At 41.3% G+C, this 27,106-nt stretch overlaps 1 protein-coding gene across 7 annotated transcripts in view; it reads right to left on the bottom strand.

Moving 5' to 3' along the window:
- DROSHA (drosha ribonuclease III) overlaps positions 1–27,106 on the bottom strand; it is a 124,030-nt gene that overhangs the window by 25,539 nt on the left and 71,385 nt on the right. For all 7 annotated transcript variants that reach the window (XM_080680454.1, XM_080680455.1, XM_080680458.1 and 4 more), the window contains 5 exons: positions 26,995–27,055; positions 17,509–17,568; positions 16,157–16,256; positions 4,939–5,041; positions 2,556–2,626 (listed from right to left, as the gene is read on the bottom strand). In XM_080680454.1, the coding sequence (XP_080536580.1) occupies positions 2,556–2,626; positions 4,939–5,041; positions 16,157–16,256; positions 17,509–17,568; positions 26,995–27,055 (395 nt within the window). The remainder of the gene's footprint in view (positions 1–2,555; positions 2,627–4,938; positions 5,042–16,156; positions 16,257–17,508; positions 17,569–26,994; positions 27,056–27,106) is intronic.

Here is a 27,106-nt window from a genome sequence, read left to right as displayed (position 1 = left end):
GACGGCCAAGAGTGAAGCAATTCAAGAGAGATTAGGAACAGAACTGAGAGGAATCTGAACTGAATGGAGACAGGGAGAAAAAAGCTTCAGGGTAGAAGGTTTCTGGTTTACATCATAAAAATAAAGGAGAAGGATGTTTTGGGGCTAAGATGATGAGTTCATTCACTGAACCTGTTGAAATGAGGAGTCTATGAAACATGTATATAAATCTGCCCAGCGGCAATTTGAAGACAGTTTTTCTAGTTTCTAGAAACTGGGACAGATGTGTAGAGACAAAAGGAGGATGGGAGAGTGAGAGAACCGGAAAGTTTACAGTCATCGCCCCCATCTTTCTAAGAGGGCCACTGGGATGATCAAATTGAAAGAATGGCTCTGCATGTACGGGGTAAACTGGGAAGAGTTACACACACCGGAAAACCAAAACCAACAAAAACTGGGCTGAGAGAGTAAAAATCAGTTCCGGCTGAGAGGGAGAAAATAGCCCTGCTATTACAGGCTGGGAGGACGACACAGATAACGCCAGCTGCAAGGTTCACCATGCTTCCCTCACGGCCTGCAGCAGCTGTAAAATGCCAGACCACCCCTCTTTCAGGGCTACTGCTTTGCTGCCAGTGCTGCCCTCGGACCTACTGTGCCTCGTCTCACCCCTAAATAAAGATTGCTGGCGACACTCAATTGCTAAACTGCCCTAGGCTCTTGCCAGCACCCAATCCCAAATTAATCCCTTGCTTCTCCTAATCCGACCTCTGACAAGGCCGCCAACCAAGAACAGATCCCTGATCCCTGGCCCTCCTCAGCATCAGTGGACACCAGCCCGGAACAGCAAGGATGGCCGCTTCCCTCTGTGAGCGCCCTCCCTCCTCGTACGGAGTCAATATTTCAGACTTTGTCGGCGTACAGGTATGTCCCTGGCTGTCTTGGGCCGATTAGACTTTCACAATACCATTACTCAAAAAAATAAAAAAAATTAAAAAAAAATACAAAGGTTCACCATCGTCTCTCATGTATTACAACTAACAGATGTAAACCAATATGCAGGTGTCAAATGAGTCAGAAAGTCCGGGCGTGCGCACCTGAACATGCTGAGGTGGAAAGACCATGCATTACTGAGCCCTGGTCTGTGTCATAAAAGGCGCACAAGGAGGCCTTCTGAATCTCAGCCGTACCATTTGTAAGATAATGTTCAGACTCTGCTTTTTCATTTTGTTATTTATTCATTTCATTTCTTTAACAAATATTTATTAAACGCTGCACACGCCAGCACTGCACTGGGTACTGGAAAGAGAAGATAAGCTTGCTAAACAGACGAGGGGGAAAGAAGCAGTTTAAAGGGAGAAAGGAATCTAAACAAAAACTGATGCAATTAAGCACACAAGGTGTAAAGCTGTATTTAATTCAGGAAAACAGGAATGGGGTGGATGGGGAATGCAGATAAGATGGGAGAAAGGGGCAGGGAGTAGGTGGGGGCAGGGGAGGAGTTTAAGGAGTGAGGAGGCACACAGAGGTGAGACTGGGGGAGAAAACAAAATACAGAGGTGGCTGAAATTGCCAACAAAAGAGAAAGGCCAGAACAAAGATATTTTCGTATTTGATAAAAGGACTTCAAATATATTCGGTCTGCTATGGACATAAATCAAGATGCACACTTATTTATGGGTACAGGACAAAACGGGGGACATGGAACGTCTGTAGATAATTTTCCCATCAGAAGGAAATTCAAACATATAAAACCATCACATATCTATAAAAATAGATTTTAAAAAGATCATATCCTCAAATAGGAATATCGTCCAGGTCCCATATTTCAAAACTATTGATTCTTTTTCTTTTAACTACCCTAAGTAATACAGTAATAACATCTGACAGCCACTTAAGCTGAAGGTTGCACAAAAGCTTAAAACACTGGCTTCCTATGTTCTTTATTGCTCCACGAAGGCTATTTCATTCAATTATAATGACATTTCAATTTGGAATACAGAGCTGCCTCTCCCTTTAAATGTTAAATTGACTTGTTTTGGTACAGAAAGCATCCAGTATGCTCTATTACATACAGGATTAAAAAGGTAGCTCTAGCAATATTCATAGCTTAATACTTTAGTAACAACAGAAACTACTTCAGAATCTATCATTTTTCTTAAACTATAATTTGCTTTTTTTAAAAAGTACTTCCATACTCTTTATTCAGAGCCCTATCAGAAACTCCCTATGAACTGACTTTCTTAAATATACATTTACCCTAGTCTACATAATTTACATGATAATAAAACATAAACAGAAAAGCCAAAAGGGTAGAGTTTCAACTAAGCCTGCATGGGGTAGGTACTCAATGATGATGAAACAGAAAATCATAACTCCAAGATACTTCAAAATAAAGACAGAAGAAGACAAACTCCTCATGTAAATGTCCACAGACCTCTCCCATCTGCAACCGAGTGAATAAGCTATTTTTGGTACTTACTTCTCCTACACCCTCTTTAAAACACAAAGACTAATTGATATAAAATTTTCTGTAATGATATGTAACTGAGAAAAATCAAATGAGTCGAGATAAATACCGGATCATTAAAGAGTAAGCGTCCAAATAACTGTTTGGCTTCCTCCAGGCTTCCCTCCAAGTAAACAGCTCCTAGATAAAAGGAAGAGAATGCCCATAGGAAGGCTGCATTAATATTCACAGAAAATTACATATCTCTATAAAAAGCAAAAAGGCAAGCCAGAACCCACTCACAGAAATAACCGACAAGATCAAAAGCCATTGCTTAAACGTAGTATTTTTCCGCTTTTGGCTATGCTTTGTGTTAAAAATGAGACTGAAATACAAAATTCAATTGACTAAAATCTAAACCTAATATTGTAAGTAAAAGAGGACAAATACGAACTTTTCCCATCATAAAAGGAGCATACAAAAACTTGACTTTACAAAAATGTTATGTTTTATTTTCGATATTAATAGTTTTTGTTTCAGACCACAGATAAAACCTTAGTTCAGATCAATGCAAATAAAAACCAGGACAACCTCTATCTTTAATTTAAAATAATTATTTTAAAATTTTTAAATAATTAAGCACTGTACACCCATTTACCATTAATCATTACCAGGAAGTACTATAGTAACATTTTAATTGCGTATCAAATAACTCTGGAGTAGGGTAGCCATATTCTTGAAATCATACTTTCATATCTGTCCTCAGAACGGCCATTTTTCATGTAAAATACTGAGACACTTAGTCATTAGAGGTTTTGATGACTAAATTCATTAATTACCTATTGATATTTACAGTAACAACGACAACAATAACAGTTATGATCCTAGTGACGGGCCAGACCCTGCCGGCTCTCTGATCTCAGGGGGATGACAAGGAGCAGGGAGGACGGCGTGGATCTAAGTGACTCCATTGCCAGGCAAACAGATCTGGACTGAAACCAGCATTTGTGGAGAACTGGGACTGTCTCTATTTATATTTTAACAATGGATTTCAAATCAGTACCAGACGCACTCTCTCTGTCTTCCCCTAACTGGAAGTGTACAGTGTATGAACACCAGATTTGCCGGAATAACAAAATATGCTTTTAACCTGTTGAAAAGAAAATCTCCAGACCATTAAAGAGTTAGATTCCTAATAACTGTCTTGTATTGAGAAGAGATTTTTATGTGGAAGGGTTTGGGGGCACTTCTGCCCTGGGCACTGCACAAACCATTTTCACATGCTTATCTACACTTTCATGGAAGCCTCAGTAAGAGGGTTGTTACAAAAAAAGGGGAACATCTGTAATACTTTCAACAAGAATGATAAATTTTTAAAAAAGAATTACAGGATTTAGGCTCATAGTAGGTGATTTGGGGTAGGGTGAATGCAAGTTTGCTGTGGATTGGATGCTGCCAGGAATGGATATTAAGATCCGTAAAATAACTGTGAGGTAAGTAATACTATCTCCACGTCATAGATGAGGAAACTGGAGCTCAAAAAGAGTCAGTAACTTGGTGAAGACACAAAGGTGGAAAATGATGCAAGAAGAACTTGAACCATGCCTGCCTGGTTCTGGAGCCAACTATAATACTAACTGTCAAAAATATTATGTATACAGAGAATAGTAATTCCACCCGACAAATCCTGAAAATAGGATACATTTGTGCAAAAAAAGACATAGCTGTGAAAAGACTGGATAATTATTAAACATTCCCTTGCCACCATCATCACCACAAAACTATAAGCTTTTATATGCATTTTCAAAGGAAGAGGGCAAAATTGATAAGGCAGTACAAAGGCCTTTGAAAAATAAAACGTATTCAATCATTCATCTAAAAAAAAAATCAAGGAGTTGTCAATCTACTGTAACGTTTCATTGTAAAGAATACTTGCAATCACCAGCTAATTAATGCTTCACAACTTTCCTACAGCAATGACTGACTGACTGTACTTTGGTTACAGTAAAAAGGAAACCGAGGAAGTAGAGGTCTCCATCAGTCTTGCTTCAAGAGAATAAATAATAGCTGTAGAGACTTAAGCCCTGGGTTTTAACAAATGCCATGTTTTCAAGATGTTTAAGTCTGAGAAATCTTGTAAATAGTTTAAAATGTGATCACAAACAATATTAAGGCCTTGCCAGCAACTGAGTTACTGTTTATTTATGGATGTGATTCTGAATCAAATCTGGATAGCAATCCATCTCCATATTAATTCACTTCAATTCAATTCAGTGTACACATCTAAGCATGTACATGACAAGAGACCATCCCAGGCACCAGCAATGCAGGAAAGAAAGCATGACTGCCCCAGAGGAACCACAAAAACGACAGCACAACGAGGGGCGAGTTATACTACGGGCCTCACATGCTTTGGGAAAACATCATTCTGTCCCAAGTCTCCACACTGAATTTTATGTGCTCTCCAGACATTTTAGACACTCAAGAAACTGAAGTATAAAAAAAGAAATTACCTATTAATGCTTCAAAACAATTTGCCATTGCATGTCGAAGGTCTGATTCTCTGCAAAGGTCAGGTCCATGGGCATAAAGCATAAATCGATCCAGTTCAAGTTTCTATAAAATTCAAAAATGACAAAAAGAAATAATTTGGCAAAATCACAACTGTAATAACTCAACATTCCTAGGGGTAAAGGTAAAAAATTAATTGGCTGATGTCAGTATAGAAAGAAAGCTAAGTCTACTATTCATCAGGAGTCCTTACCTATGATTCAGCTCTGACAAAACTTGACTTTTCCCCAAGCAGGCTTCTATAAACCCTATTCCAAGTTCAGACCAAGCACTAGCCCAAGCTGGAATAATACTTTGCTAGAAGACCATGGGCTTTTGGGTTCACCCAATATGTCCAGGTAGACACAAACCCAACCCAAAGTTAACCTCTTTGATCCCAGAGATATGTGGTACTTATAATGCTGGTAGATTAGATTTTTATGTGGTAGAGTAAATGAGGACCCTCAGACGACTTCAAAATGCCTTACATCTCAAAATGTTTTCTTTTTATTTTGGTAAGGATTTGAGGGTCCCTCTATCTTTGTACCTGTGTCCCCTTCATGAGGTCTCTATACTTACCTTTTTGAAGGCTCAGTGAGATCCTCTCAAAAATGGGTTGGATTTATTTTAAGGGCTCTGGGAATACTGTTTATAATTAATTATGTTTTCCTTTTTACCTGACCGTAGGAAAATATAAAGCCAAATTTGTAGCCCAATCCTAGAAATTGTGTAGGGCTTATGAATACATCTGTGTTTATTAACTCTACCTCTGGCTTCATTTTACTCTTATCCATATTTTCTCTTTACTTTGAGTTCAGTACCTACTGTTTCCATTACCATGTAATTCAATTCAATAAATACTTACTAAACAATAACATGCCATATAATATGGAACAAGACACAAGTCAATGAACAACCTAGGACAGTATGAGTCTCAGATAAAAGACTCAGATTTTGTATATCTCAGTATGTATGTAAATATACCCATATCCATTTATGTTGAAAAAAGACAGACAATAAAAACAAGACATAGAAAAAAAAAGAAAAAAAGAAAAAAAAATGGCGGCGGAATAGACAGACGTATCCCAAGCCTTGTCCCGGAGTAGATAGAGAGAACAGCTGAGGGTCGCACGGGGAGTGTCTGTTGGAGAGTTAACGGACAGCTATACTCCAGGAGAAGGTGGGGGACTGCTGGACGGGGCTCCCCTGACTGGGCAGCCCCCACTGCAGCCGGGTTCACTCCCGGAGCCACGGGCTCGGACGCAGAGGCTGCGCGATCTTGGAGGGGAAAGTGGATGTTATCGGAAGCCTGAAAATCTACAACTGCAGCACCCACCAAACAGCTGCGAACACCAGAGCATCGGTCCCCAATTGGCACAAACACACCGACTCAGAGGAGCTCTACACTCCACCACGGAAAGGTCAGATTTCGCCTGGGATAAGGTGAGATCTCTGGTCCCGGCAGGACAGAGAAACGCGTGCACTGTGGGAGCTTGAGGGCCAGGGGAAGTCTGCGCCTAGAAAAATCCATTGCTGTTGAGGCTGGCGTGATCCATGAATGTGGAAGGGGGTCCTCAGAGCTGCTAACAGAGGGGATCTCTAAAAAGCAACCCATTTTGATCAGACGCAGAAAGTCAGCCAAAAAATTTTAAAAGTGTGCCGGCTACTTGGACACGGGGGGAAGGAAGGACTGTGCAGACTTATGCGCATCCCCGGAGTTCACACACTTGTGCTTTCTCCTCTTTAAATCCTTGCTTCTGATTGCTGAGCCCAGTGCATGGGATCACCCAGTTGGGGACACCCTAGGAGACTGCAGCGGAAATTTGTTTTTCTGGAAGCTGGGGATCGGAGCGGGGAGTGACCTTCAGAGAACCAGCTCTGGGGCAGCCCACTCCCACAAACCAGTATTGAGTGCCACAGGGAAAGCAGGTTCTAAGCACAGGCTAGAGAGGACCTATAGACCCAGAGGTCAATCCAGAAACACTGCCACCCAGGGGTTGAATCACAAATTGACTCTTGTGTAATCACAAATAAAGGAATACAAGAGAGTAAGACACACGGCCTGCTTAAAAATCAGGACTGGAGCCGAAACCGGTTTGGCTCAGTGGATAGAGCGTCGGCCTGTGGACTGAAGGGTCCCGGGTTCGATTCCGGTCAAGGGCATGTACCTTGGTTGCAGGCACATCCCCAGTGGGAGGTGTGCAGGAGGCAGCTGATCGATGTTGCTCTCTCATCGATGTTTCTAGCTCTCTATCCCTCTCCCTTCCTCTCTGTAAAATATCAATAAAATATATTAAAAAAAAAAAAATCAGGACTGGCTTACAACACTGAGGAGCAGTGGAACGCAGGGAACTGCAATACTGTCCTGACTGGGAAACAGGTGTGCCAAACAGAACAATAGGGGAAGTGAATGACCTTCACTACTGCACATTTTATTTTTGTTATTTTTATTATTTTTTCATCTTTTACTTAAGAAACTAATTTTTTTTCTTTTTTCTTCACTTGATTTTACCCTTTTAATTATTACATTTTTATTTTCAATCAGTATTATTACTACTACTATTATACCGTTTTTAAAAAAGTGTCATTTTATTTTCTCTTTATTTGACTTTGAGATTAGTGTTTTACATTCTGTTTTCATCTTTCCTTTAACATCAGTCTACTCTATCTCAACTCTACCTTTATGCCATCACTCTCTTCCTAACTATTCCCCTTTTGTTGTCCTGTTTCTCTTACCCTTCTACTGCTTTAGATTCTCCCTATTCTTTCTTTTTACCCCGTTAAAATTTCACACTACTTATATATCTAATTTCCAATCCCCTGCTCTAAGTTCATACACACCTCTCTCTTCTCTGTCTTCACTATCCAAAAAAATTGTTTTTCTCTCTGTCCTTTGGTTGCCGTTTGCTTGAATGTTGATTATATCGATTTTTTATGCTTGTTTGTGAGATTGTTTTGCTTATTCTTTTTTTTGTTGTGTTTTTTTTTGGTTTGCTTTGTTTTTGTTTGTTTTTTGCTTCTGTTTTCCCTCGCCTCGCTTGATATTAGTAGTTGCTTGTAGTTTGTATTCATCTCCAGGTACTTGTTGCTGGCATTTGCTGGGATTAGTGGCTGTTCTATTGGAGTTTTCTCCCCATATATATAGTTTGTTCCCCTTTTCTTTCTTATTCTCTTTCTTTTCTCTCTTACTTTTTTTCCCTTTTCCCAATTTCAATTTGGCACTCCTTTCTTTCTTTCTTCTCTTCTTCTTTCTCTCCTATCCCCTAATTTGCCTTTCTCTGGTGGTCACCTTTATTTGGAGTTATTAATATCGTGAATACATTTCTGTTCAGTGCCTTGTGTGTTGTACCTGGTTGTGCTGTATTTTGTGCCTTTAAATCAACGCAGGAGAGAGAGAACTACATGACCAGACACCCGGAGAAGAGAGACCATGGGGAGACAAAGAAACAGCCCGCATATGAAAGAAAAGCAGGCATCACCAGAAAAGAAAGTAAACGAAATGGAGGCAAGCAACCTGTCAGAGAAAGAATTCAGAGAAATGGTCATAAGGTGGATGAAAAGAATGGAAGACAAATTCGACAATATGAGTAAGAACCAAGAGGAAATGAAGAAGAACCAAGAAGAAATGAAAAATGACATTTTCATTTTCATGACATTTTCATGAACTCAATAGAAAGCCTCAAGAGTAGACTAGAAGAAGCAGAGGACTGCATCAGTGAGCTAGAAGACAAGGTAGAAAAAAATACCCAAGTAGAGCAGCTTCTAGAAAAAAAAATTAAAAAGCATGAGGAGAGCCTAAGGGAACTTTGGGACAACACGAAACAAAACAACATCCACATAATAGGGGTGCCAGAAGGAGAGGAAACTGAGCAAGGAATAGAAAACCTCTTTGAAGAAATAATGACAGAAAACTTCCCTGATATAGGGAAGAAAAAACCCACACAAATCCAAAAAGCTCACAGAGTCCCAAGCAAAATGAACCCCAAAATACCGACGCCAAGGCACATTATAATTAAATTGACAAACACCAATGACAAAGTAAGAATCTTAAAAGCGACCAAAGAGAGGCAGAAAGTTACCTACAAAGGAACCCACATCACACTAGCAACTGATTTCTCAACAGAAACTCATCAGGCCAGAAGGGAATGGAATGAAATATACAAAGTCATGCAAAAGAAGGGTCTAAATCCAAGGATACTGTACCCAGCAAGGCTATCAATCAAAATTGAAGGTGAAATCAGGAGCTTCACAGACAAAATAGGACTAAGGGAATTCATTACCACCAAACCAGCAATGCAAGAAATGCTAAAGGGTCTGCTGTAAAAAAAAAAAAAAAAAAGAAAGAAAGAAAGAAATAGGAAGCAAAGAAGGAACACAGGGGTAAAGAATAAAAATGGGGACAAATAAGTACCTATCAATAATAACTTTAAATGTAAATGGATTAATTGCCCCAATCAAAAGACAAAGGGTAATGGATTGGATTAAGAAAACACGACCCATATATCTGCTGTCTACAAGTAAACCAACTCAGAAAAAAGACGCACACAGACTGAGGGTGAAGGGATGGAAAAAGGTTTTTCAGGCGACGGGAAATGAAAAAAAAGCTGGGGTAGCAATACTTATATCTGACAAATTAGATCTCAAAGTGAAGGACATAACAAGAGATAAGGAAGGCCACTTCATAATACTAAAGGGAGCAATCCAACAAGAAGAAATAACTCTGGTAAACATATATGCACCCAATACAGGAGCACCCAAATACATAAAAAAACTCCTGGAAGATATCAAAGGAGAAACTGACAGCAATACAATCATAGTAGGAGACTTTAATACCCCACTATCACCATTGGACAAATCGTCTAAACAAAAAATCAGCAAAGAAACATCAATCCTAAATGACTCACTAGACCAGATGGAATTAATTGACATCTTCAGAACATTTCACCCTAAGCCACAGAATATACATTCTTCTCAAGTGCACATGGGTCATTTTCAAAGATAGACCATATGTTGGGACAAGGCAAAGTCTCTTCAAATTCAAGAAGATAGAAATCATATCAAGCATCTTCTCAGATCACAGTGGTATAAAACTGGAAATCAACTACAATAAAAACAATCCAAAAAAATCAAACACATGGAGACTTAACAGCATGCTATTAAACAATGACTGGGTTACCAGAGAGATCAAGGAAGAAATAAAAAACATCATGGCAACAAATGACAATGAAAACACAACAATCCAAAATCTATGGGACACAGCGAAAGCAGTCTTGAGAGGGAAGTTCATAGCTCTACAAGCCTACTGCAAAAAAAACAAGAAACAATGGTAATAAATTACCTAACCCTACAACTCAAAGAGTTAGAAAGAGAGCAACAAGAAAAGCCCAGTGTAAGCAGAAGGAAGGAAATAATAAAGATTAGAGCAGAGATAAACGACACTGAGACCAAAAAAACAATACAAAAGATCAACAAAACCAAGAACTGGTTCTTTGAAAGGATAAGCAAGATTGATGAACCTCTAGCCAGGTTCACCAAGAAGCAAAGAGAGAGGACTCAAATCAACAAAATCAGAAATGAAAGAAGTGAAATAACAACAGATCCCGCCGAAATACAAAGGATTGTTAAAAAATACTACGAACAACTCTATTCCAACAAACTGGACAACCTGGAGGAAATGGATATATTCCTAGAAAAATATAACCTTCCAAAACTCAATCAGGAAGAATCTAAACATCTCAATAGGCCAATAACTATGGAAGAAATGGAAGCAGTCATCAAAAAACTTCCAGCAAACAAAAGCCCGGGGACACACAGCTTCACAGGGGAGTTTTACCAAACATTCAAGGAAGAACTAAAACCTATCCTCCTCAGACTATTCCAAAAAATTCAAAAGGAAGGAACACTTCCAAGCTCATTCTATGAAGCCAGCATCACCCTAATACCAAAACCAGATAAAGACAACACAATGAAAGAGAATTACAGGCCAATATCCCTCATGAACATAGATGCCAAAATTCTCAACAAAATTCTAGCAAATCGGATCCAGCACTACATCAGAAAGATCATACACCATGACCAAGTAGGATTTATCCCAGGAATGCAAGGATGGTACAATATCTGCAAATCAATAAATGTGATACATCACATAAACAAATTGAGAGATGAAAATCACATAGTCATATCAATTGATGCAGAAAAAGCATTTGACAAAATCCAACACCCTTTCTTGATAAAAACTCTCAACAAAGTGGGAATAGAAGGATCATTCCTCAACATCATAAAAGCTATATATGATAAACCCACAGCTAACATCATACTCAATGGGCAAAAACTAAAAACATTTCCCCTTAGAATAGGAACAAGTCAGGCATGCCCACTCTCACCACTCCTGTTCGACATAGTACTGGAAGTATTAGCCATTGCAATTAGACAAGAAGAAGAATTAAAAGGCATCCAAATTGGAAAAGAAGAAGTAAAGCTGTCCTTATTTGCAGATGACATGATATTGCACATAAAAAACCCGAAAGACAAGACTCCATCAAAAAACTAATAGACTTAATAAATGAATTCGGCAATGTAGCAGGATACAAAATTAACGCCAACAAATCTATGGCATTTCTATACACCAATAATGAACTTACAGAAAGAGAGACTAAAAAAGCAATCCCACTTACCACCGCACCAAAAAAATTAAGATACCTAGGAATAAACTTAACTAAGGAGGTAAAAGACCTATACGGGGAAAACTACAGGACACTGAAAAAAGAGACAGAGGAAGACGTAAACAGATGGAAGAACATGCCATGTTCATGGATTGGGAGAATCAACATCATTAAAATGTCCATACTACCCAAAGCAATCGATAGATTCAATGCACTCTCCATTAAAATACCAACAGCATATTTCACCGACTTAGAAAGAACTCTCCAAAAATTCATCTGGAATAAAAAAAGACCCCGAATAGCCACAGCAATCCTGAGAAAGAAGAACAAAGTAGGTGGGATCTCAATACCAGATTTCAAGCTGTATTACAAAGCCACTGTTCTCAAAACTGCCTGGTACTGGCACAAGAACAGACATATAGATCAATGGAATAGAATAGAGAACCCAGAAATCGACCGAAATCACTATGCTCAATTAATATTTCACAACGGAGGCATGAACATACAATGGAGTCAAGACAGTCTCTTCAATAAATGGTGTTGGGAAAATTGGACAGATACATGCAAAACAATGAAAGTAGACCATCAACTTACACCATACACAAAAATAAACTCAAAATGGATCAGGGACTTAAACATACGAGAAACCATAAAAATACTAGAGGAATCCACAGCCAGAAAAATCTCTGACACATGCCGAAGCAAATTCTTCACTGCTGCTCCTATGGCAATGGAAACTAAAGAGAAAATAAACAAATGGGACTACATCAAAATAAAAAGCTTTTGCACAGCAAAGGAGACCATCAACAAAACAACAAGAAAGCCCACTGCATGGGAGAACATATTTGCCAATGATATCAACGATAAGTGTTTAATCTCCAAAATTTACAGGGAACTCATGCAGCTTAACAAAAATAAGATAAAGAACCCAATCAAAAAATGGGCAACTGATCAAAATAGACATTTTTCTAAAGAAGACAGAAGGAAAGCCAAGAGACATATGAAAACCTGCTCAAAGTCACTAATCATCAGAGAGATGCAAATCAAAACAACAATGCGGTACCATCTCACACCTGTCAGAATGGCTATTATCAACAAATTAACAAATGACAAGTGCTGGTGAGGATGCGGAGCAAAAGGAACCCTCGTGCACTGCTGGTGGGAATGCAGATTGGTGCAGCCACTGTGGAGAACAGTATGGAGTTTCCTCAAAAAACTAAAAATGGAACTCCCATTTGACCCAGTGATCCCACTTCTAGGATTATATCCCAAGAAACTAGAAACACGAATCAGAAAGGATATATGCACCCCTATGTTCATAGCAGCACATTTCACCATAGCTAAGATTTGGAAACAGCCTAAGTGCCCATCAGCAGGTAAGTGGATTAAAAAAGTGTGGTACATCTACACCATGGAATACTACGCTGTGGTGAAAAAGAAGGAGTCCTTACTATTTGCAACAACATGGATGGAGATGGAGAGAATTATGCTAAGTGAAATAAGCCAAGCAGAGAAAGATAAATATCACATGATCTCACTCATTTGTGGAATATAATGAACAACATAAACTGATGAACAAAAATAGATCCAGAGACAGAGAAGCATCAATCAGAACATGAAACCTCAGCGAAGGTAGGGGAGAGGGGGCTAAGGGGGAGTGATCAACCAAAGGACTTATATGCATGCATATAAGCCTAATCAATGGACACAGACAACAGGGGAGTGGGGTCATGAATGGGAGGTGGGGGGTAATGGGGGAATAAGGACACATATGTAATACCTTAGTCAATAAAGAAATTAGAAAAAAAAAAAAAAAAAAAAAAACAAGACATATATGCTACCAGTATTTTGTACTGCTAGGAATTCATGAGTATAAAATAAACTCAAATGAGAGTATTGACTACCACAAATGCAACAGCAGAAAATACCTCTTAAAAACATTGATCCCTAAGTAGAAGAGTTTATACCAAAATTTGTAAATTTGATCTGTTTCACAACTTCACTGGGAAAACTCAATTGTTTGCCATCTCCGGAGCCCTCCTTGAGAACAGACTGCAAGCCATATTTTATATTATAAACAACTATTTTGGAATCCTATGAATTTTCCAACTTCTCATAATCTTCTCATGCAGGCATTAGTGAAACTTTTAAAAAGGAGTAATGTACAACTTGCATGTGTTAAAATGTTCATTGTCTGAAGAGTTGACCTAGAGCTTTACTAAATTCTCAAAGAGGTCAGCAGTCCTCCATTAAGTCCCCTCCTCCCAAATGGTCAAGGTCCACTGGAACAGACAGGAGAGCAAGACCGCCACTGCCTTCTGCAGGAGCAGACGGGTGTGTGTGCTTTGGGAATGTTGGAAGTTGGTGTGGAGGAAGATCACATAGAAATTCATGAAGGAAAAAACTGGCCACCCCACTTTGAAAACACCCAATGTGTTACGTGACTGTTTCTCTTTTCCTGATATGGCACCTTCTTAGACTTTGTAAATATCCTCTCTAAAATTATTTGAAAAATAATTATGCAATTTCATTATATCTGAAACTAGAAAGAAAACAATGGAGGAAGGGTGACGATCTATTTATTAACATGTATTTCCAGTGGACATTAACGTGGACCAGGAAGCAGCTTGACAATTTAATCAACTGAACCCTGAAGTAGTTTTACTTAGAGTTGTGGAATTTTGTGCATTGTGAGGCCGCTAAAACCAAGTTAGCACACCTGTTGCCTATAGTTTCTCTTCGAGTCATCATTATTGCTATTTTCAGATTCCACTAAACCTGGGACAAAGCCTACCTGTAACCATGATGATGACGCTGCTACAGAAAACACAACAATGCACTCTTGCTGCACAAAAACCAGGGGATAAAATTAACCACAATTTGAATGTAATTAATGCCTTGTCAGTCATAAAACTAGAATGGATTTTACATAGTCATTTCTATCAAATTCCATCACTGATATCAAAATGAAGAAAACAATAAAAATTACTTAAGGCAAAAATGAAGGTAAACTCACAAAAGCTTTTTCAGTGGATCATCAGTTGGGGATTGGAGGGGCACCATCCCCCCTGCTACAGAATAAATCCACAGGTCTATAAAATGTAATGATTTATAATGAGAATAGTGGCAGCAACAAAAACAATGAACTCCTTCTAACTCACTTACATGTTTGGGTGATTGTTAGGATGAACAGGCATGGTGCTGAGCCCTGTATAAACACAGTCATTAACATTCAAATGACAATGTCATGCAGTTCTCACAGCTACTCTGCATGGCAGGTGCTGATGCCATCTCCCTTGTGCAGATGAGAAAGCAGAGGCCTGGGGAAGAGAACGACACTCTGTCCCGGGACCCGTTGCAAGAGGAAGAATCTTGTGGCCAATGCAAGTGCACATGTTCTATCTGTTATGATGTATTATGATGAAACACTGCACAGAGATAGGAACATCAAATGAGATGATGAAGTAATATGCCTACCATGAATCTAAGTTGAGAAAAGGTTCTGGTGGGTGGGAAGAGATTAACCAAAGACTTAAATGCATACACTGAGTGGCCAGATTATTATGATCTCTGAACGCATAATAATCTGGCCACTCAGTGTATAGCCTATATAATAAAAGGCTAATATGCAAATTGTCTCCTCAACCAGGAGTTCGACCAGCAGGCAGGCCGGCCAACTGCCAATGTCCCCTCCCCCTCCCTGGCCAGGCTGGCCGGACCCCACCCATGCACGAATTCATGAACCGGGCCGCTAATACACACACACACACACACACACACAGACACACACACTGAGTGGCCAGATTATTGTACGTTCAGAGATCACAATAATCTGGCCACTCAGTGTATATGAATAACCCATGGACAATAGTGTGGTTACGGCCTGGAGCAGGGGGGAGGGGCGGGCTATAAGGGGCCAATGGGGGAAGTAAGAGGGATATCTGTAATACTTTCAAGAATAAAGATAAATTAAAAAAAAAAAAGAAAAGAAAAAGGTTCTGTTAGTAACTAGCCTCAGTAAAGGTGGCTGGCTGGACAGCCTAAACCCTAAATCTTTAATGAGATTTGTAATTTTGGGGAATTCTCAAAAAGATCTGTAAAGTATCCCATATGGATATAAATGGCCTGGGGTATTATATTCAAAGCTATAATTCTACTTGTTAAAGTAAATTAAAAACAAATATAATACGGAAATATTACACAAAGGAACATTATTTAAAAATTCATGTCTTTTGCTCTCATGTTCCTTTTCCCCAACTCTGTTCCTGCACATCTGTCAAATTTTTCCCCTTCTGTTATCAAGTTACCACACTGTGGAGTTCATTAGCTGCTGGAGAAACTCACAAAGGTAACCGAACTAATAAGGCTGAATCTTTAAAACCCAAACAAAAAAATCCTTCCTGGTCTATAAAATACTAAGCCCTAACACATGCCAAAGAGGTACTGATTCAAATGCAAAACTGCACGGGCTGAGGAGGAGCACGCCAGGCTCCACGCCAGGCTCCGAGGTCGGACACACCTTGGCTAGCATGGCGAGGTGCTGATTCTGGACGATGGCAGTCCGGTAAGTCGCTAACCCTCCTTCCTCCAGACTAGGAAACAAATAGTACAAGTGGACACTGCAAAAAAGAAAAGCACATAAATAAACATGCATCACAGCATTCTGTCTGTGGCTCTGAGCCGCAAAAGTAGGCCAGGCAAGGGATCTGCACAGGAGACACCGGCTGAACTGAACTAAATTGAAGGGTTTGACTGAAAGCCTTTGAATGTTTAACAGAAAGCACAGTTTATCTGAATGTGCTGAAACCCGAACAGCACCATTCACTCATGTTTTCACCGTTATTTCTGTTGAAAGGTTCCTCTGGAATCTGATGGCAACAAAGACCTGAACAATGTCACACATGGCTAAGAGCAAACCCATGTGACACTCACAACTGGGCCTAGAAACAGTACTTTTCTTGGGTTAGGCTTTGGGCAGCCCCTGAAGAGAAGCCTAGGAAGCCCCGAGCAGGACAGCAGTGGAGGCATATTCTTCACAAGGATGGACAGGCACGGAACTGAGATAGGCACACGTGGCTGGTTGTGCTCTAAGAACGAGCCTACAAGGGCGGATAAGGAAATGCAGGAACTGGGAGAAGGCCACATGGAACACCAGTTTGGACCACAATAGCAACTGATATCTCCTAAATCTCACACCGTGTTTTAGATCCACTAAGCTTGGTTAGTCCTACGTGTCCAGGGAAAGCAGGCTTAGACAGCAGCCCCTTTGGCTCAGTATATCCTTTTGGGAAAATAAATGACCTAAAGAGAATAAAAATAGCTCAATATAGTTCCAAGAAAAGCATGTGTTACCTCCCTTTAAAAGAGAAATTATGTATGAAAACACAAAATACACTTTCCCACCCCCACCTCCAAAATAAGGACCATAAAACACTTCTGGGAAGAAAACATACGCATCCCCAAATCTCAACATTAAAATTACTTGTAAGCTTTACTTCCCTTGAGATCAGAAAGAGTGAGAAAGGGATCAAAGACAAATCCTAGAAAATGAAATGACATTTTAAAATATCATCCCTTTCTTTATAAATTGAATATAAGCTCTGAAGCATCTAGACCAAGGCCAGCTCATCTCTGTGGCTGTGGCAACTTGAACATAAACTTGACAGGACAGAGAAGCCGGCCTTCCTCCTTGTAATCTTGCTCACTGCAGCATCTGCAAGGGCAAGTTCTCAGAGCAGGAGCCACAGACCTGGGGCTGGCAAGCTCCACAGCAGGCGTTTCAATGGCTTATTTGCTAATTACAAAGAAGGCAATGTATCAAGCATGTTTCCTATAAAATGCAATTAGTGGGGAAGAGAAGAGCCGCCTTACCTGGTCAGAAACTCGACGACAGCATCACCCAGGAACTCCAACCGCTCATTGTGATTAATCCTAAAGGAAATTTTTAAAATCACTGAAAATAGCACGCATTTACTTTCGCTCCCTCTCCTCTCAAAGAAAGAAGACATGAGGGTTAGCTCTTTTAATATGAGAACACCCTACCTTGTTTTGATCCCTGAGGGTGCATGTGCGAGGCAACCAATGTTCCTCTCTCATATCGACGTGTGTGTGTGTGTGTGTGTGTGTGTGTGTGTGTGTGTGTGTCTTTCTCTCTCGTTCTCTCTCCCTTCCTTTAAAATAAATTTTTAAAAATCTAAAACAGTAGCAAATCTTTTGTTCTTCTCCCATTGTTTATCCTTTCTTAATCATCCCCATTATAAATACCAGCAAGCTCCAACATGAGAGGTTTACTGAGTAGTAAACACTCCATTTGTTTTGGAGAACTGAATCAACAGAGGCATGAAATCTAGATTAACTGTAACATTTAAACAGCACATCTGGTCTGAGGAATTCAAAGCACTTTATAAAACAACAGTCTCCTGTAACAGTAATTACTATAAGATATCATTTACTTCATGGAAAACCATCTTAGATTTGGGCAAAGTCCAAGGGGAACTGCTAGATTGAGAGTATGGATAACATTTTCTCACTCCGCCTTCTAAGCCTCAAGCAGTGACTGGTAGAGTAGAGCTAGAAGGGGCCCTGGAGCGCCGTTGAACCTTCCACCCAATTCAGGAATTCCTTCTATTCATTACATCTATGTACCTGGACACTTGTGGAGAAGGGAGGTCACGGGGCTGCTAGGTCACCTGAGACCCACTGGAGCCATGGAGCCCAGATTAAACATCTCTGGGATTTAACCTGAAGCATCTAAGTCAGTAAATCCACTCAGTGGAATTCATATATATTGAATGTGTATCGTTATTGTGTTTTTAAGGCAAAATACTTGTGTATAACTGATTTAAAATATACTTTGCAACGATCATTTCCTTAAACACACAGACATTAACAAACAGTCCACAAGTGTCTCTCTGTTGGTTGAATATATTCTTATACATTCTGTATAGCAATAACACTACCAATCAAATAAAAACAAAACAAACCAAGGCCGCGTGATTCTCTCCTTTTTCCCTCACCAGTCTTCTGGCCCCTCTTTCCCAAAGGTCTTGCTGATAATACATGGATCACTTAAATGTCACGAAATACCTAATCCTTCAGAGACCCTTTCTGTAGTAACATTTCATTAGTTTGCAGGAGTTAAATATAACTGAAATTTATGTGGCTAAGCAGTAACACTTTTTAAAATTATGGGTGGCATATTCACTTGAGATGATGCCATCATAAAAGTTAATTATTTTGTAGTTTTGATAGGCAGACAGGATTTTATCTATAATTTTAAGTCTTCATGACTTTTTGTAAATCCTAGTTGATCCCAAATCAGATTAAGTAAAATGCTAACCAGCCATTTAAACCTCTGCTGATGGCTCTGACCATGACCCATCTTAATACCCCAGCTCCCCTATTGCTAGCCAACAATAACCTTGCGTAAAAGTACTATCATGAATGACATTCTTTCCTTTAATACGTATTTACTGAGGCCCTGCTCTGTGAAAAACACTAGTTGCAAAAGGGAAGGAAATTTAAAAAGAGAAAAATAAAAGAGTAAGACCACAGACCTTCGAAATGTTTACAGTAAAAACAATCAGCCCATCACATAATTATGATACATGGGAGAACTAGAATATGCACCATAAAGTAGACGCCTGCAGGCTGTGGGAAGAAGTCCCAGGTTACAGAGCATTCCTCAGGTGGCTGTGCAATGACTGTGGCATTCAGGGAAGGGAGACAGTACACTTGGCAGCACAGTAAGTACTTCAGTCTCACTGGTATGTAGTGAGCCACAAGAAAGATGTGCCTGGAAAAGTGACCTGGGGCCAAGCCATGCTGTTGGGACTTCCAGGTGGGGAGGTTCCAACTTATTCAGTGGGTGACAAGACGTCCCAGAAAGCTTTCAAGCAGGCTGCCACTAAGAACGAGAATCAAGCTCCAGAACCAGCAAGCTGGCTGGCTGCAGTGTGAAGGGGACTGGCAGAGCTGGTCACTAACTGCAGGGTGGGCAGGTGGGAGGAGTGGTTTTCAAGGGGACTAGAAGTCCATTGAGAGCCCCTCCTCTCAGCCCTCTCTCCTGCCTGCCCTGCTCCTCCACCTTCCCACAGCCATCAGTGCCAAAAACTGATTTCCCAAACAACTTAACTGGCTGGCTCGCTCTCTTCCCTCAATTCTGAGCAGGCTTGCTTGGGAGGAGATAAAACCACTGACACTTGCAGCTTAATGGTGTTTGCTTCAAAGATATACAAACACTTCTGAGAACAGATGCATCTCATTTTATAATAGCAAACTAAGAAACAACCCGAGGAGAGGGCAAATCATTGCAAGTGAACTCAATTATTCAATGCACAGTACAAAACTGACCTGTGATCCCTAAACAGCCAGCAGAACTATCCTTAGCCCCACAGCAGTCTTGTGTGTACATTCTATTCTGACCTTCACTGAAGCACTTAGCAGAGTCTCCCTTATAGTAAGTTATTTATGTTTATAGCACTCTCTACCCACCCCAGGTAGCCAGGCCTCCTGGTGAGTGCAGCTTGGACTTACTTGCCTTGGAATACCTAAAATACCTACAAACTGCCTCAAACTCAAAAGGCACTGGCTCAGTGTCTGCTGAATTACATTTGTGTGAAGCTTCTTAAGTACTGTTCGCAGGGCTGTGCCTGCTGGGGAACGCTAGATAGCAACATTGGAGCAGCAGCAGACCTGGCCCTGGAGGGCCAGGAGGCTCTTCCAGACGGAAACTCCAGTCAACTCTCTATCAGCAGAAAGATCACAGACAGGGCTGAAGACTCAACACAAGCATTAAAGGGCCAGAAGTCCAAGGACAAAAGAAAGTGTTTATTCTCTGTCGATGGTATCATTTTCAAAATGGGAAATTCAGAAAGAACGAGGTTTCTCAGATATCATTCCTTTTGTCATGATAAGTAAGGCTTGAAAATACTACTGATGACATAATTTACATACCAACAACTCTAGTTGGGGCAGAGCAGACAAAGAAGATTTAAACCTGGCCTCATCAGCCATTAGGCATCTGCTTTCATTCAGTTTTTGGGGTGAATTTATATAGGCCTAGCCCACTTTCTTCCCAGATTCTTCAGGGGCTCAAGGCCACACAAAATACGAGTATTAATATATGAAAGTATCTTTTAAAATCAAGAAATAAAATAAGAAAAGCTAACATTTAAACTTTCCAACCCTTATGTAAGGCCAGTATTATTCTAACAATGAAACCTGACAGAAGCATCACAGGAAATGAAAACTACAGAATTGTATCTCCTATGAATATAGACACAAGAATCCTCAACACTAACAAACTAAATTCACAGCATACAAAAAGGACTGTACACCATGATCAAATGGGATGTATCCCAGGAAAGCAAAGTCAGTTTAACATCCAAAAATCAATTACTAATACATCATGTGAGTAGAATAAATGGAGGGAAAAACACATGATCTCAATAAATGCAAAGAAAACATTTGACAAAATTCAACACACTTTCATAATAGAAACATTAAGCAACTAGGAATAGAAGGGAACTTCTTAAACCTAAAAAAGGGCATCTAAGAAAACCCAAAATTAATATCAGACTCAATGATGAAAGATTGAATGCTTTCCCCTTAAGATTAGGAAAAAGAAGTAACTGCTCTCACCACTTCTATTTAATACTAGAGGCCCAGTACACGAAATTCATGCACGGGGTGGGGAGGGGGAGGTAGGGGGAGGGAAAGAGGGCTTGGGGGTGTCCCTCAGCCCAGCCTGCACCCTCTTGCAAACCAGAACCACTGGCTCCTAACTGCTCGCCTGCCTGCCTGGCCAACCCTAACCACTCTGCCTGCCTGCCTGCCTGCCTGCCTGCCTGCCTGATCGTCCCTAACCACTCTGCCTGCCTGCCTGATTACCTCTAACCACTTGCCTGCCTACCTGCCTGATCACCCCTAACCACTCTGCCTGCCTGCCTGCCTGATCGCCCCTAACTACTCTGCCTGTCTGCCTGATCGCCCCTAACTGCCTCTGCCTCAGCCCCAACTGCCGCAGCATCAACTAGAAGGATGCTGCAAGGTCCTTCGGCTGTCCAGTCTAATTAGCACATTATGCTTTTATTATTATAGACTAGAGGCCTGGTGCACGAAATTCGTGCACGGGGGTGTGTGTCCCTCAGCCCAGCCTGCACCCTCTCCAATCTGGGAACCCTCGAGGGATGTCCGACTGCCTGTTTAGGCCCGATCCCGATCCCTAAACGGGCAGTCGGAGATCCCTCTCACAATCCAGGACTGCTGGTTCCCAACTGCTCGCCTGCCTGCCTTCCTGATTGCCCCTAACCGCTTCTGCCTGCCAACCTGATCACCCCCTAACCCAGTCATGGGCAAACTACGGCCCGTGGGCCAGATCCGCCCCGTTCGGCTGTTCTATCCGGCCCGCGGAGCCGAAAGAGCGGAGGGTTCTCTTGCTCTCCCCTCCGCTCCTTCACCAGCAGCAGTGTTAACATGGCAATGTCGGGAAACACGGCCACAGCTCCTTCTTCTGAGTGGGCGGATTTATATCTGCCCATTCAGTAGAAGGAACAACCTCTCAATCTTCCAGAGGCTCCTTGTAATGCCCGCGGACAGGACGCGTCCCCCGACATCACCCTGGGAATGCGTAGACACGTTATCGTGGTGATGTAGGGAGACACGCCCCTGGAGAGCACAGTATCAGAGCATTAGCTAAAAAGGAGACCAACAACACTGTTCCCACTGAAGTTGATGTTTTCAAGACCAAAAACCTTTCAACCCAGTCTACATTGCCATCTACATCTAAGTCCCGGGCATAATTTGGAAGTTGCACTAAAGAAAATGTTTAATTTACTGTTTACACATTTTGTTCTTTTCTATTTGTTTTAGTTTTAAATTATTTTATTATATTTAAGTTTAATTTGAAAGGCTTTTGTACCTTTCCTTTGTTAGGCAATTTTATTTTGCCTTTGCCATCTTCAATATAAGGTATGTTATTATGCTATGTTTCCTCCATTTTTTGAAGTTTCAAATTATAATAATTAGTGTTTACATTGTTCTCGTTAAAATGTTTGAAATGAATAAAACTATTGAAATAAAAAAAAAAAAGACCGTACCCTTTTATGTAATGATGTTTACTTTGAATTTAGATTAGTTCACACAAACACTCCATCCATGCTTTTGTTCTGGCCCTCCGGTCCAGTTTAAGAACCCATTGTGGCCCTCGAGTCAAAAAGTTTGCCCACCTCTGCCCTAACCACTCCCCTGCCAGCCTGATTGATGCCTAACTGCTCTTCTGCCAGCCTGATTGCCCCTAAGTGCCTTCCCCTGAAGGCCTGGTCACCCCCAACTGCCCTCCCCTGCAGGCCTGGGTCCTCCCCAACTGCCCTTCCCTGCAGGCCTGGTCGCCCCCAACTTCCCTCCTCTGCTGGCCTGGTCACCCCTAACTGCCTTCCCCTGCAGGCTTGATCGCCCCCAACTGCCCTTGCTTGCAGGCCTGGTCCGCCTCAACTGCCCTCCCCTGCAGGCTTGATCGCCCCCAACTGCCCTCCCTTGCAGGCATGGTCTGCCTCAACTGCCCGCCACTGCTGGCCTGATCACCACCAACTGCCCTCCCTTGCAGGCCTGGTCACCCCCACCTGCCATCCCCTGCTGAGCTGATTGCCCACAACTGCCCTCCCTTGCAGGCCTGGTCCCTCCCATCTGCCCTCCCCTGCTGGCCATCTTGTGGTGGCCATCTTGTGTCCACATGGGGGCAGCCATCTTGTGTGTTGGAGTGACAGTCAATTTGCATATTATTCATTTATTAGATAGGATTAGATAGGATAGAGGCCTGGTGCACGGGTTGGGGCTGGCTGGTTTGCCCTGAAGGGTGTCCTGGATCAGGGTGGGGGTCCCTTTGGGGCATGGGGCGGCATGGGCGAGGGGCCTTGGTGGTTTGCAGGCCGGCCACACCCCCGGCAACCCAAGTGGAGGCCCTGGTATCTGGGATTTATTTATCTTCTATAATTGAAACTTTGTAGCCTTGAGTGCAGGCCAGGAAGTTTGGTTTCCTCCTTCGCCGGGGAAACCCAAGCCTCCTGCTCACTCTGTGGCCGCAGTCATTTTTATTGGGATTTATTTATTTTCTATAATTGAAATTTTGTAGCCTCGAGTGCAGGCCAGGGCAGGCCAGGGCAGGCGGAAAGCTTGGCTTCCTCCAATGCCGGGGAAACCCAAGCCTCCTGCTCGCTCCATGGCCGCAGCCATCTTGGTTGGGTTAATTTGCATACTTGCTCCTGATTGGCTGGTGGGCATGGCTTGTGGGTGAAGCAGAGGTATAGTCAATTTGCATATTACTCTTTTATTAGATAGGCTTGTATTGGAGGCTCTAACCAGGGCAACAATGTTAAGAAAATAAAACAAGAGGCATCCAGACTGAAATAAAAATAATTATCTCTATTTGTAGATATATGGTCATCCTATCTAATAAAGAGTGAATATGCTAATTGACCCTCACTCCATAGCAAAGATGGCGGCGCCCAAAGCCAATAAGGAGGGAATATGCTAATTGACTGCCATGCCCTCAAAGATGGCGGCGCCCACAGCCACAAGATGGCAGCGCCCAGTCCCCTCAGCCCCACCGGGGAGGCAGGTGGGCCCGTCCGCTCCACGCGCCTGCCTCCGGAGTCCCCTAGGACCACCCCTCCCCCCCCCCCCCGCCACCCAGGGCTGGCCCGAGGCGCAGGCAAGCCTTGGATGTCAGCTGCCCAGCAACCCAGGGACGGCTGAGACTTAGGTAACCAGGGCAGCCGAGGAATGTGCTGCCGGCAGTAGCAGCAACAGAGGTGTGATGGGGCGTCACCTTCCCCTGATCTCTGGGTTGCCTCCCGCCCCTGAGGGCTCCCAAACTGTGAGAGGGGGCAGGCCGAGCTGAGGGACCCCCCCCCCCCCACTCCAGTGCATTAACTTTCATGCACCGGGCCTCTAGTATATATATATAATATCATGAGGAATACACTAAAAACCTATTAGAGCTAACAAAGGAGCTCATTAAAGTTGCAGGACACAAGGTCACTATATAAAAATCAACTGAAGCCGAAACCGGTTTGGCTCAGTGGATAGAGCGTCGGTCTGCGGACTGAAGGGTCCCAGGTTCGATTCCGGTCAAGGGCATGTACCTTGGTTGCGGGCACATCCCCAGTGGGGAGTGTGCAGGAGGCAGCTGATCGATGTTTCTCTCTCATCGATGTTTCTAACTCTCTATCCCTCTCCCTTCCTCTCTGTAAAAAATCAATAAAATATATTTTAAAAAAAAAATAAAAAAAAAAAAATAAAAATCAACTGTTATTTCTATACACTTGCAATGAACAATCTGAAAATGAACTTAAGAAAAACAATTCCACTTATAACAGCATCAAAAAGAATAAAATACCTAGGAATAAATTTAGCAAAAGATATGCAAAATGTATACTCTGAAAACTACAAAACATTTTTGAAAGAAATTAAAAAAGACAAATAAATATAAAGACACCCAATGTTCCAAGGATCAGAAGATTTAATATTAAGAGGTAATTGTTTACAAATTGACCTACAGATTCAACACAATCCCTATCAAAATATCAACTGTGACTTTAGATTAGGCAAAGTTTTTTAGACATGACAGCAAAAGCAGAAACAACAAAAGAGATAGTAAATTGGACTTTGTGCTTTAAAGGACATCATCAAGTGGGTGAAAAGATGATCGTCAGAATGAGAAAAAATTATGTAAGGGACTTGTATCTAGAATATATAAAAATTATTATAACTCAATAATAAAAAATAACCTAATTTAAAATGGGGAAAGGATCTGAACAAATATTTCTCCAGAAAATACAAATGGCCAATAAGCACATGAAAAAGATGTTCAGCCCTGGCTGGTTTTGCTCAGTGGATAGAGCGTCGGCCTGCGGACTGAAGGATCCCAGGTTCGATTCCGGTCAAGGGCATGTACCTTGGTTGCGGGCACATCCCCAGTGGGGGGTGTGCAGGAGGCAGCTGATCAATGTTTCTCTCTCATCGATGTTTCTAACAATCTATCATTCCCCCTTCCTTTCTGTGAAAAATCAATAAAAAAAAAAGAAAAAAAAAAAGAAAAAGATGTTCAACATCATTAGCCATCAGGAAAAGTCAAACAAAACCACAATGAGATAACATATCATACCCAACAGGATGGCTAAAATTAAAAAGAGAAAGTAACAAGTGTTGAGAAAAATGTGAAGAAATCAGAAACCTGATATACTACTGTTGGGAATATAAAATGATGTAGCAATTTTGGAAAACAGTCTGGCAGTTTCTTAAAAGGTTAAAGAAAGTTACCATATGACCCAACAATTCCACCCCTAGGTATATAACCAAGAAAAATCAAAACATCTGTCCAGGCCTGGCTGGGGGATCAGTTGGTTGGAGCACTGTCCCATACACCAAAAGGTGGCAAGTTCAATTCCTGGTCAGGGCACATACCCAGGTGGTGGGCTCAATCTCCAGTCTGGGCATGTGGGAAAGCAACTGATCAATGTCCTCTCTCTCTCTCTCTCTCTCTCTCTCTCTCTCTCTCTCTCTCTCTCTCTCTCTCAGACCAATAAAAACATATCCTTTGCCCTTGCTGGTTTGGCTCAGTGGATAGACCGTCGACCTGCAGACTAAAGGGTCCCGGGTTTTATTCCAGTCAAGGGCACATGCCTGGGTTGTGGGCTCGATCCCCATTGGGGGGGCGTGCAGGAGGCCGCCAATCAATGATTCTCTCTCATCATTGATGTTTCTAACTCTCTCTCCCTCTCCCTTCCTCTCTAAAATCAATAAAAAACATATTTTTTAAAAATAAATAAAAACATATCCTTGGGTGATGATTAAAAAACACACACAAACATATGGCAACACAAAAATCTATACACAAATATTTATAGCAACATCATTCATGATAACAGAAAAGTAGAAACAACTCAAAATGCCTATCAATTGGTATATGATTAAATAAAACATGACATAACCATACCATGGAATATTAATAAGAAATGAAGTACTGATACATACTATAACATAAAATAAGCCAGTCACAAAGGATTATGACATACAATATATTGCCACTAATACAAAATGTCCAAAATAGACAAATTCATAAAGATTGAAAGTACTGGTTGCCCAAGGCTGAGCAGGCTGAAAGAAAGGGCAGTAACTAGTAAGAGGCACCAGGTTTCCTTTAAAGGTGATGAAATGTTCTAAAAGTAGGTAATGATCATGGCTGCATAATACTGTGAACATACTAAAAACCACTGAATTGTATACTTTAAATGGGTGAATTATATAGTATGTGAATTATACTGCAATAAAGCTGTTACAAAAAAAAATCTACTTTACCTTGAAGGAGTTGGGTCATCTTGGCCAAGGCGTGACATAATATTTATTAAGGTGTTAATTCCTATTTAAAAAAAAATAATACACAAGTAAATACTGTTAGAAGCATTCTAGG

This window comes from Plecotus auritus (genome assembly GCF_963455305.1).
Source record: "Plecotus auritus genome assembly, chromosome: 7".
In the NCBI taxonomy this organism is placed as follows: domain Eukaryota; kingdom Metazoa; phylum Chordata; class Mammalia; order Chiroptera; family Vespertilionidae; genus Plecotus; species Plecotus auritus.
Note: the sequence above shows the minus strand (reverse complement) of the source record. Positions and strands in the feature narration are given on the sequence as shown.